The sequence below is a fragment of the Talpa europaea genome, assembly GCF_964194135.1.
Source record: "Talpa europaea genome assembly, chromosome: 5".
In the NCBI taxonomy this organism is placed as follows: domain Eukaryota; kingdom Metazoa; phylum Chordata; class Mammalia; order Eulipotyphla; family Talpidae; genus Talpa; species Talpa europaea.
The window spans coordinates 2,297,145-2,307,296 of record NC_140071.1 but is presented as its reverse complement, the minus strand read 5'-3'; the positions used below and the strand labels follow the sequence as shown (position 1 = coordinate 2,307,296).

The following is a 10,152-nucleotide window of genomic DNA, read 5'->3' as shown; positions in this document are numbered from 1 at the left end:
GGCCCGGGTCCCCCGAGTCGCGCGCCCCGCCGGCCCGGGCCCCGCCTAGGACAGCGCCCCGGCCCCGCCGCCCGCCCCGGGGCCCCGCCGCCGCCCCCTCGAGCCACGGCAGCCGGGCGGCCGGGACTCGGGGTGCTCACCTGCCGCGCGGGGACCCCGGCGCCCGCGACCCGGTGCCCGCGCAGGGCCAGCGCGCATGCTCGGAGCGCGACCCTTGGGACGCTCGCGAGGAGCCGGGCCAATCACAGGGCGCGGGCGCGGGCGCGGGCCAATCACAGGGCGCGGGCGCGGGAGCGGGCCAATCACAGGGCGCGGGCGCGGGCCGGCGTGGTGCGCAGGCGCGGTGCTGCCCGGACGCGGCGCGGCGAGCGCGTACGGAAGCCCGGGAGGCCCGAGTGTCCACGGCTGCGCGGACTTCCGGGGGCCGAGTCGGTAGGTGTCGGCGCCCCGACACCCCAGTCCTGCCCCCAAGTCCTGCCCCCCAGTCCTGCCGGGGCCGGAGCGCGGGCTCGGGGCGCCGCGTTGGGGCCCGTCCTGCGCCGCCCGCGCCGGCCCGCACGCCCGGCGCCCCCCGCCACCTGCCCGCGCCCCCTGCGCCCCCCACTCCTGCCCGCGCCCCCTGCGCCCCCCACTCCTGCCCGCGCCCCCTGCGCCCCCACTCCTGCCCGCGCGCCCGGCGCCCCCCGCCACCTGCCCGCGCGCCCGGCGCCCCCCACTCCTGCCCGCGCGCCCGGCGCCCCCACTCCTGCCCGCGCCCCCTGCGCCCCCCACTCCTGCCCGCGCGCCCGGCGCCCCCACTCCTGCCCGCGGGCGGCGGGGCCCGTCTCCGCCCGCTCGCCGAGCTGCTCCTTTCTCGGCCCCCGCCCCGGGCAGAGCCCAGCGCCCGGGGAGCCGGCTCCGCGGGGCCTTTTCGCCGAGTCCTGGCCGCGCGCCCTGGCGCTGACCTGTCCGGGCTTGGGCAGCCCGGCCGGTGGGCGGCCTCGGGTCTCCCGGGCCCGCGCGTGTCCGCGTCCTGCCTCAGCGCCCTCCTCTGTGAGATGCAATAAGACCAAGTGAGCGCGCGGGCTCGGGGCGCTCCCCACGCGATCGTCGCCCGGGGTGCAGCGTGCTCCTGCGCCCCGAGGCGGGCCTGCCCCAGGCGGGGGCCCCCACATTCTGAGGCCCCGCTGAGGTAATCACGGGTTGATGCTGAGGTTCTCCGTGTGTCTGACCGTGTGTCTTTCTCATCTGGTCACGATCCAGGAGCAGCCGAGAGGCCAGGGCATGGCTCTGATGACCTTGCGGAGGAACCTCTGTCACCTCACTGAGTTTCGGAGGCGCGGGGCGCGCGCTGTTCTGAAAAGTCAGCCCGTCGCGCACGTTCACAGGCGCCTCAGGGAGCCGCTGTGCCCCTGGGTCTGTTCACGACAGCCTGGGCCTGCCCGGGTCCGCTTCCATCACGCCTGCTGTCAAAAATTCCATTCGGAAAATGGAAACGACCTGCACCCCCTGGAGGCGCCGGGCATTGCCCCTGTGCCTGACTGCGGCGGGCTTGCACGCGATCTGAAAGACGCCGACGAGCAGGTGTTCTACAGGAGACTACACAGGTTCACTTCATCACAAGAAGTGTTAGGTTTTATAAGCACCCTGCAGGCGCTGCCGGACAGCATGGCGGCCGGAGCCTTCCAGCGCATCTGTGAAATGGAGAACCAAGGCGGCGGCCCAGGGCCTCCGAAGGAAATCCTGGAGAACAGCATCTTTCAAGCTTTGTGCATTCAGGTGCAGCGGGAGCCCTCCAACCTGTCAAACACCGGCTTGGTGGCCACCTTGCAAGCCCTCACGCTGCTGAATGTGGGTCCCCAGAGTAGCTTGTTACCGAACCTGGTGGCTGAATGCCAGCATCGCCTCCAAAGGGGTGCCCTGGACGTGCACAGTCTCTGCGTTCTTGCGGAAAGTCTGGTTAAACTGCAAGGTCCAGGTTGTTCGATGCTTGGACTGATTAAGGATGAGCTGCAGGGTGAGAACTGGGGAAACTTCACCCCTGAGGATGTCGTGGCCCTTTATAGAACACTGCAGCTGTGTTCCGAAAAAGTAGACCAGCACCAGGAGTTTCTAAATAAGATCAACGACTTCTCTCTCTCCATCGTTGCCAACCTAAGTCCTAAATCCATCAGCCAGATGCTCAGCGCCCTCGTGGCTCTTGATCAGACGCAGGCGCTCCCTCTGGTTATAAAGCTGGGGAAATACGTGGTGAGGCATATCCCCCGATTCACCAACGAAGAGCTGGAAAAAGTCTTGGACGCTTTCATCTACTTCGGGCACAGCGACCGGTTCTTTACGAAAGGCCTCGAGCAGCACGTGGCGTCCCTCTGCCTGGCGCTGGACCCCCAGCTGGTGAGCAGGGTCATGGAGTACTGCGGGCAGAAGCGCATTCTTTCTAAGCCCATCATGAATGCCGTCGCAGAGACTTTCGTTCAGCAGTCAGAAAAATTTTCACCTCTCCAGATTTCAGCGCTGATTGAACCATTTGGGAAACTCAATTACTTGCCACCAAATGCCTCTGCTTTATTTAGGAAGCTCGAAGATATACTCTTCACGCAATATAATTGTTTCCCACCCAAAGCACTATTGAAACTTCTGCATTCGTGTTCGCTTATTGAACGCCATCCAGTCAACTTTATGCCAAAAATATTCAGTCCTTGTTTTCTTCAACAGCTGCAAGGTGAGTTGGCTGTCACGACTGAGAGTGGGAAATCAGCCTTTGCGACGTGGTCACGTCCCCTGTGTCTCTAGAGGGACGCCCGAGGGTGCAGGTGCTGGTACAAGCACAGGGTTCAAGGGTGCCAGAGCACCGAGCACCACAGAGAGGCAGGCAACAGCTTGGGTGCGCCCTCAGCCGCCCCGGCTGAGGGAGGGTGTTCTTGCAGCAATGTGCGTGGCAGCAGTGACAATAGTCTCAGCGTGTAGAGCTTTGATGAGAACAGCTGTGTAGCTTTTTGGGGGAAGACAGAGGTGTTCATCTTAATTCAGAGTCAATCAAATATGTCAAAAACCGGGATCTCCACAGGCAAAGCAAATTGACATAATTCAACATCCATATTATATTGCGTTTAGTTATGTTTTCCGGTTAGGAACTTGAGTTCTTGGAAGTCCAAATGAGTTTTTGTCCCGTCAAGCAAGAACACGCCCTCCCGGGGCGGTGTAAGAGCGCCCCACCACCCCGCCGGAGCCAGCGCCGGAGGGCGTCGCGCTCCATGCTCATTTCTCTGTGACACGGGCCGACTCAGCCCAGGGGTGACCAGGAAGCTTCTCATTTCAGGCGAGGAACCATATTTGGACAGACTGAGTCTCGCACAACTGACCCAGCTTTTCGTGACCTCGGTCCTGGAGTGCCCTTTCTACAAGGTGAGAGCTGGGTGGTCGCTGTTGTCCCTGCCCCACCCCAACATCTTCCAAGTCCTTCTCTGATAAGCGACCCCTCTCCTGAGTCACTGTCCTTGAAGGACCCATGTCCTGCTGTGCTGCATGGTGTGAGGCTGTGGCAGGGGCCGGCCTGTGGGTCTTTGAGCTCCGAGACGCACATGGGGGAAAAGGGGGTGGGGCTCCCCGCAGCTGCGCAACTGTGTCTCTGGCCTGAACAGGCCCGCATCACCTTTGCATGCACGCTGAGTGCTTCCCATAGGACTCAGTGTCCTACCTTGACCGCGCCTGGCGTGCAGTCAGAACGAGCCCCACAGCAGGCTGCCCACCCTGCTCCCTGGGAGAGTGGCTGCTTCCAGGATGAGGCCTGAGAACAAAAACAAGCAGCGTTAGCCTTCCAGCAGCTGCCCTGGGGCCAAGCAGATAACATGGAGATAGTTGCACACCCACACCCCACCCTCCCAACCCCTGCCTGCGGGCCAGTGTCAGAGCAGCTTCTCTGCCTGGTTGTGCGCAAAGATTTAGATGCTGCGGTTTCTCTGTCCCCGGGACAGAGCTTTCACAGTCCCCTTGGCTTTTGTGCCAGCACATCTCAAGAAGACGTGCTTTCCGCCGTGTGGGCCCCGCGCCATGCCGTTCCATGGGCTTCTGGGTACCCCTGTCTGTCGGCTGGGCAGAACAACGCCCCAGGTCTGTCTTCCCGGAGCTTTTAGCAGGGTGGGCAGCCTGCTGTGGGGCTCGTTCTGACTGCACGCCAGGCGCGGTCAAGGTAGGACACTGAGTCCTACGGGAAGCACTCAGCGTGCATGCAAAGGTGATGCGGGCCTGTTCAGGCCAGAGACACAGTTGCGCAGCTGCGGGGAGCCCCACCCCCTTTACCCCCATGTGCGTCTCGGAGCTCAAAGACCCACAGGCCGGCCCCTGCCACAGCCTCACACCACGCAGACTGACGTCCTGGTGGCCGCAACTCCCCTCCCGCTCCCGGGCCCACGAAGTGGACTGCAGGGCCTGGCGGCCGTCCACTCACCACCGCTGCCCGCACACGCCCCGCCTCTCTCCTGGGTCTTCTTTCTTTTGTCCCAGCACATGCTGTGGTAAGATGGACCTGACTCTTCTGTGCATAGCACACAGGTCCTCCTGTTTCTAGCTGTTAATTCCTCTCCTTTTAATTTAACATTGTTAAGATGCCTTGGCTGTCCAGGAAGTTCCTGTCGTCAGATATGTCTTTTATGGCTCCTGTATTTCTTAGCCTAAGACATGCGCAAGGCAATAAAAATATCTCACTGACGTTAAGAAGTATTTGCCTTATTGTATTTCGATCTTTAATCCACCTGGAAGGGGCTGCGGCCTGTGAGGGGCAGACGCCCAGCGCAGGGGGGTGTTGTCCTGGTTCTGGGGCAGTGTCTCGCCTGTAACCTCGGCTCAGACGTTTATTCTCCAGGTTTGCATCTAATTCTCCTTGCTCGTGTTCGCCCACTGTCTTCAGGGTCCCCGGCTCCTCCCCAGATATCAGGTGAAGTCATTTCTCACTCCATGCTGCTCCCTGGAGACCCCCATGGACTTCCGGCTGTATAAATCCGTGATGGTTGGGCTCATTGACCTTCTAGGAGGAAGATGCTATTTTGCTTCCAAGGTGTTGACACCCTTCGGCTACACCATAGGTGAGGCGGGGAGTCCTGTGGTCTGTGCCCAGCCTTGTCCTGGCCTCCCGGGGGCATGGGCCGTGGCAGCCAGCAGAGCTCTCCGCAAACAGGGCATGCACTTGGCCCCCGAAGGCGGGGTGCGGCGGGGGCGGGGGGTGACTCTGGGAGATGCGATTCACAGGTTCCGGGGGCCCCAGCTCATTCCCCTCCGCCTCTCCTCCCTGAGGGCCGCAGGACATCCAGGGAGGGAAGGAGCTGGCCCAGGGGCCAGCCTTGGGTATAAGTGTGGGCGCCACCCCTGCCCTGGGGGCCCTAGCAGGGTGGGGTGGGGGTGGCGGGGTCAGAGGTGTCTGACTTTGCTGAACCTGAAAGGTTTTCTTCCCGGTCTGGAGGGAAGTGGACAGAGAGAAAGCGGGCGTGACGCCAGCGCCCCGTGAGCCCGGGCCAGCCCTCCTGGGGGAGCGGGAGCTGCTTAGCGTGAGGCTGGCGAGGGTGCTGGGGCCTGTGGAGAGTCTCACCTGTCTGGTGTGGTCATTACTTTGCAGCCTTCAGCCCCGTTGGTAAAGGCGGTGCGGACGGAGTCAGAACCAGGACGAGAGGAAGATAGTGTTGATGAGGGTATCACGAAGAATTTTTCCTTTCTTCTCTCACCAGATGTTGAAATTAAGTTAGATGAAGAAGGATTTGTATTACCACTCACAGTTGATGAAGATGTGCATAAAAGGTAATGAAAACCGTTGGGGTCGGCGGGTCTTACGTTAAGAGATTTCTCAGGGTTATTAGCAGTGATGGTGAAGGTGAGAAAAACAGTCACGATTCTGGAAATGAAAGCCCTGCTTTGCGTTATACTGTTTTTGGAAATTCCTCGTGACATTTTACGTACACGAGTGTAATGAAATCGAGCACTTTCCCGACAGAAGAGGAACCGCCCGTCGTGGCTTACTTGAGAACACGTGGGGCAGGAGCAGCGACCCCAGGTGCTGCTTTAGGCCTGAGCTGTTGTCTCTCCCCATCTTCCAGGCTAGCGCTCTGCATCGATGGGCCGAAAAGGTTCTGCGTGACTAGCAGGCACCTGCTGGGGAGGGAGGCCATCAAGCAGAGACAGCTGAGCTTGCTGGGGTACCAGGTGGTTCAGGTACGATGGCACCAGTTTTCTCTGTAAAAGCGATGGCTGGTTCAGGTGTCCCTCTCCAGACTCCCGTGTGCTCTGCCAGCCCAGAGGACCAAGAAAGGCCCTTGCGTCCAGTCCAAATGCCAGCTTTGTGAATCAGGCGTAAACCTCCTCACTGTATTTTGAAATCCAAAATTTTCAAACCTGCGGTTTTCTGAAAGCGAGACCCTCTGTATTCTCTCGCTGGGCTGTGCCGCACTCCACTTCTGTTTGCTCTGCTCACCTCCTCACGCCTCCCTTTTAGCTCTGCTTTTAAAATCACTAAGGTGCCAGCGCACCTGCTAATTTTCCTTCCTCTGGGTGAAAGGAAAAGGATGGAGAAGGTGCCCGCTAAGCCCTCCAGCAGCACCTGCACACCCTGGTCACTCCCATCCTGGGCTAGTCACTGGCCCGGGTGGGGTGGCCACAGGGCACTACCCATGGCCTGCTCCCTGCGTCCCCGGGGTCACTTGCTCCCTCTCCATCTCGTACAGCCCTAGACTCATCTTCCTAAAACTCGCAGCCCTGGTGTCTGGTGTGCTCAGATGCCACTGTGGCCCCCTCCTGCCGGCCTGAGAGGGAGGCCCCTCTGCGCTCCTTATTCAAGACCCTCTGGTCGGCCAGGCCTGCTCTGAGCCCCGTCCCCTGCCCCAGCCCCCCACATCCTCCTGCCTTTCTCCCTTGTCCCCGCCCCTCTCCAAGCACCTGAGCTCAGGGGCAGCCTGAGGGCAGCACCTTACCTGGCACAGCAGGGGGCCTGGGGTGGGGCGGGTCTCCCCCTTGTGGCTTTGCCCTCCAGGAGCTGCTGTGAGACACAAGCAGGGTCACCAGAAGCCCAGGCCGCTTCGGGTTCTGCAACACTCTGACAACATGTATTTTCCTCCCTTTGCAGATCCCCTATTTTGAGATCGAAGTGCTGAAAACGAGACTTGAATTAGTGGAGTATTTGCAGAGAAAACTCTTTTCTCAGAGCGCTGGCGTGCGCTGGTGACGGGAGGAATGTGGCTTCTGAAAGGGGCTGGCAGGGGACCCGCATCCCGCCATCTAGAAGGATCTGTGGTGTCCCTGGACAATTTGAAATTAATTATTTCTATTCAGTGTAGTATCACAGATACTTGGTACATCAGATAGATGTGATCAAACACAATAAAGAAATTTTGAATAAGTTTATTCTAAATCTTTTCTAACGCTTACCTGCTGCCCGAGACCACTATGGTCTTTAGAGAACTTCGGTCCCCTTCGGCCGAGCCTCGGGCCTCGGCCCCCACCTCACGTGGACACAGGCGTCGTGAGACTCCGTACTGTGGATGAGACAGTTACGGTTATGCAGGAAAGAGTAATAAAATATTCTATATTCGTGTGGGAGCTTCTTACCTTTTTCTCACAACAACAGAAGTGAAATGACGTATTAGGGGGTGGGAAGAAGCGGGTGGTGTCTGGAGTGCAGAGCTACTAAATTTTAAGTCAAGAATGGATTCAGTTGTCCTCAGTTCATGGCAGATGCTTCCCGGTCCCCAAGCGGAGTGACGTGCCCTTCCGGGGAGGGGCGGGAAGTCCCATCAGGGTAACTGGCTTCCCCCGGCGCCTGGTTCCGAGGCCTTGGCAGGGAGCAGCGCCGTCTCTCCCTCACTCCAGGCCAAGCCGGGCTGAGCTCCGGCACAACCCTGCTGAGTCTCCTGCACCCGTTGATTGAGGCTTCTCCCATCTTACAGAGGGGCCTCCTGGAGGGTGTAGGTGCTGCTGCACTCACGGTGTGGCAGGCGGTGTGAGGCCTGGAGACGCTGGGAGCACTGGCCCAGAGTTGCTGCATGCAGCCTGGCCTGAGTCCCAGCTTTGCCCTTGCTGCGTGGCCGTGGGCCTCAGTTTCCCCAGGGCCAGTCATAAGTCCATGGGCGTGGATTTCCTCACAGCTCCGGGGTGGAAGTCCAGAATCAGGGCATTGGCGGGGCCGTGCACCCCCAGAAGCTGCTGAGGGGGACCTTTACTTACTACTTCTGGAGGCCCCAGGGCTCCTTGGTCTGCAGCAGCACCCTCCAGTCTCTGCCCGCATGTTCCCTCAGCTGCCTTCCCTGGGGGTGCCTGCACCATGAGCAGCCCCAGTGGGTCCGCTGAGCCTTTGTCTCCTGTAGCTCCCCCACCCGTTCGTTCACTCCTTCATTCTCCCCTCATTTGCCCAACTAAAGAGCTGTGATCAAGCTGGGGGGGTGGGGGGAGGGAGAGCCCAGCCTGCAGGGCCAGGAGGTGGGGGAGATCAGTACCTGAGCGGTGGGTCAGGGCGCCCGGGGGCCCTTGCAGGCCTGGGGTGCGGAAGAGGCCTGAGCTCTCCAGAGGAGAGGCGTCTGCGGGGAGACACAGCAGGCGCTGTGGCCCAGCCCCGACACAGGGGCAGTCACGGGCCAGCGGGCCTCCCCACACTGTGTGAAATCGCTTTGCGGTCCCGAAAGTGGGCCTGTGGCCGGCGACGCAGGCTCGTGGGGGATGCGGGAGGGGGCCTCGCCCTGTCCCACCGGACCTCGCGTGCTCGACCCACACTGACAGAAACCATGGACTTCATGAAGTAACATCTCCAGTGCGATGGCTCTTCATGCTCTTTATCAGCGATGCTTTTCAATGAAGTGTAGTTTTGTTGTAGTTTTTCAAAATTGTTGCAAAGAATGAAAATGTTTACCTGCGGGGGAATCCCTGGAGCACTCTGCACACTCAGCACCAGGGGGCAGCAACGTCAGGACGGTCCCGGGCTGCAGCCTTTGCACCTGTTGGGCCTGGAGAAAGTGATCTGTGTTGCGCCTGTGTCTTGGGGTGTGTGTGTGTGTGTGTGTGTGTGTGTGTGTGTGTGTGTGTGCGCGCATACAGTCGGTGCGTGTAGGTCTGGGTGCAGCTGTGAATCTGAGCGTGGGGTGAGTAGGCCAGGAGGCGAGTGTGGGGTTCTGGGTCCGGGGCGGTGGATGCGGGTCTGGAGCAGAGACGGCGCAGGTGGGCTGCAGGTCTGGGTGGGACAGTGTCTCTGACGAGCTGCGCTTCAAGTCTCTCCAGCTTTCCCAGTGGCCCCCCACAAGCCCCCTAGCCCTCCCTGTGCTGTTTGGTCAGTCGCCCTGGCCCCGGCACCTCCTCCCTTGGCGCAGCAGCCCGCCAGCCTGATTCTAGGCTGCTGTTCCTTGGCTTCGGGATCTGTCGCGAGTCACCTTGACTTAAAGCGTTTGCGATCCCCTGTCAGGAGCACCAGACAGCTGCCCCCCTCCCCCTCCCCGCCCCCCAACACACACACAGGGCCGCTCGCAGGCCTCACCGCGGATGGCTGGAGGCTGGCATTCTGGATCCGGATGTTTGCAGAAAACACCTTTCAATGCTAGTTTCTGACTTTCATGACGCAAGACTGAGCACCCCGAAGAGTAAAACAGCAAAACGAAGCCACACGTCCCTTTCGTTAGCATGAAAACCTACAACTTCCCAGGCATATTCCAGCTCTCCTCTCCCTGTTCCTTTCCTGGCGTCTTCATGAGCAACCCAGCCGCTCCCACGTCAGCCACAGCCAATAAGCACGTTCCTCCCTCGCTGCCCGGCGCAGCCGGCAGAACCAGGGGGCACCTGCTCTGTCTTCCAAGGCTCCTGCGCTGCTTCAAAACATTTTTTTTTTTAACTCTGGGTGACTGACCTACTGACTTATGAGAAGGGCCACATTACTTTTAGCTGCTTCTTCCAGCCTGTGTCTGTCTGTCCCTCCCTCCCCTCAGGCCCTGCAGTCTGATTTCTGCCCCCCCACCCCCCCACCCCCCCACCCCCCCCCAGTGAGGGCATCAGGGGTCCCTAATTCCTCCTTTCTGTTTTCCCTGATGAGCCGAAGGTGCCATCCAGACCCTAGCAAGGGCTCCAGGCAGACGCTGCGCTGGCTCGGCGACAAATACGTTAGTTTTTGAGAATTTCCTGGCAGGGCGGGATGTCCCAGGCGCGCTCTACTTCCCG

The 10,152-nt window shown here is 60.4% G+C and overlaps 1 protein-coding gene across 1 annotated transcript; it reads left to right on the top strand.

Moving 5' to 3' along the window:
- Window positions 1–1,263: 1,263 nt before the first annotated feature.
- On the top strand, window positions 1,264–7,183 carry FASTKD3 (FAST kinase domains 3; the record flags this gene model as incomplete). The annotated part of the gene is made up of 6 exons (XM_084233513.1): window positions 1,264–2,701; window positions 3,299–3,384; window positions 4,886–5,060; window positions 5,697–5,766; window positions 6,063–6,177; window positions 7,085–7,183. The coding sequence occupies 6 exons, from the start codon at window positions 1,264–1,266 to the stop codon at window positions 7,181–7,183; spliced, it is 1,983 nt and encodes a 660-aa protein (XP_084089639.1).
- Between the last annotated feature and the right edge of the window lie 2,969 nt (window positions 7,184–10,152).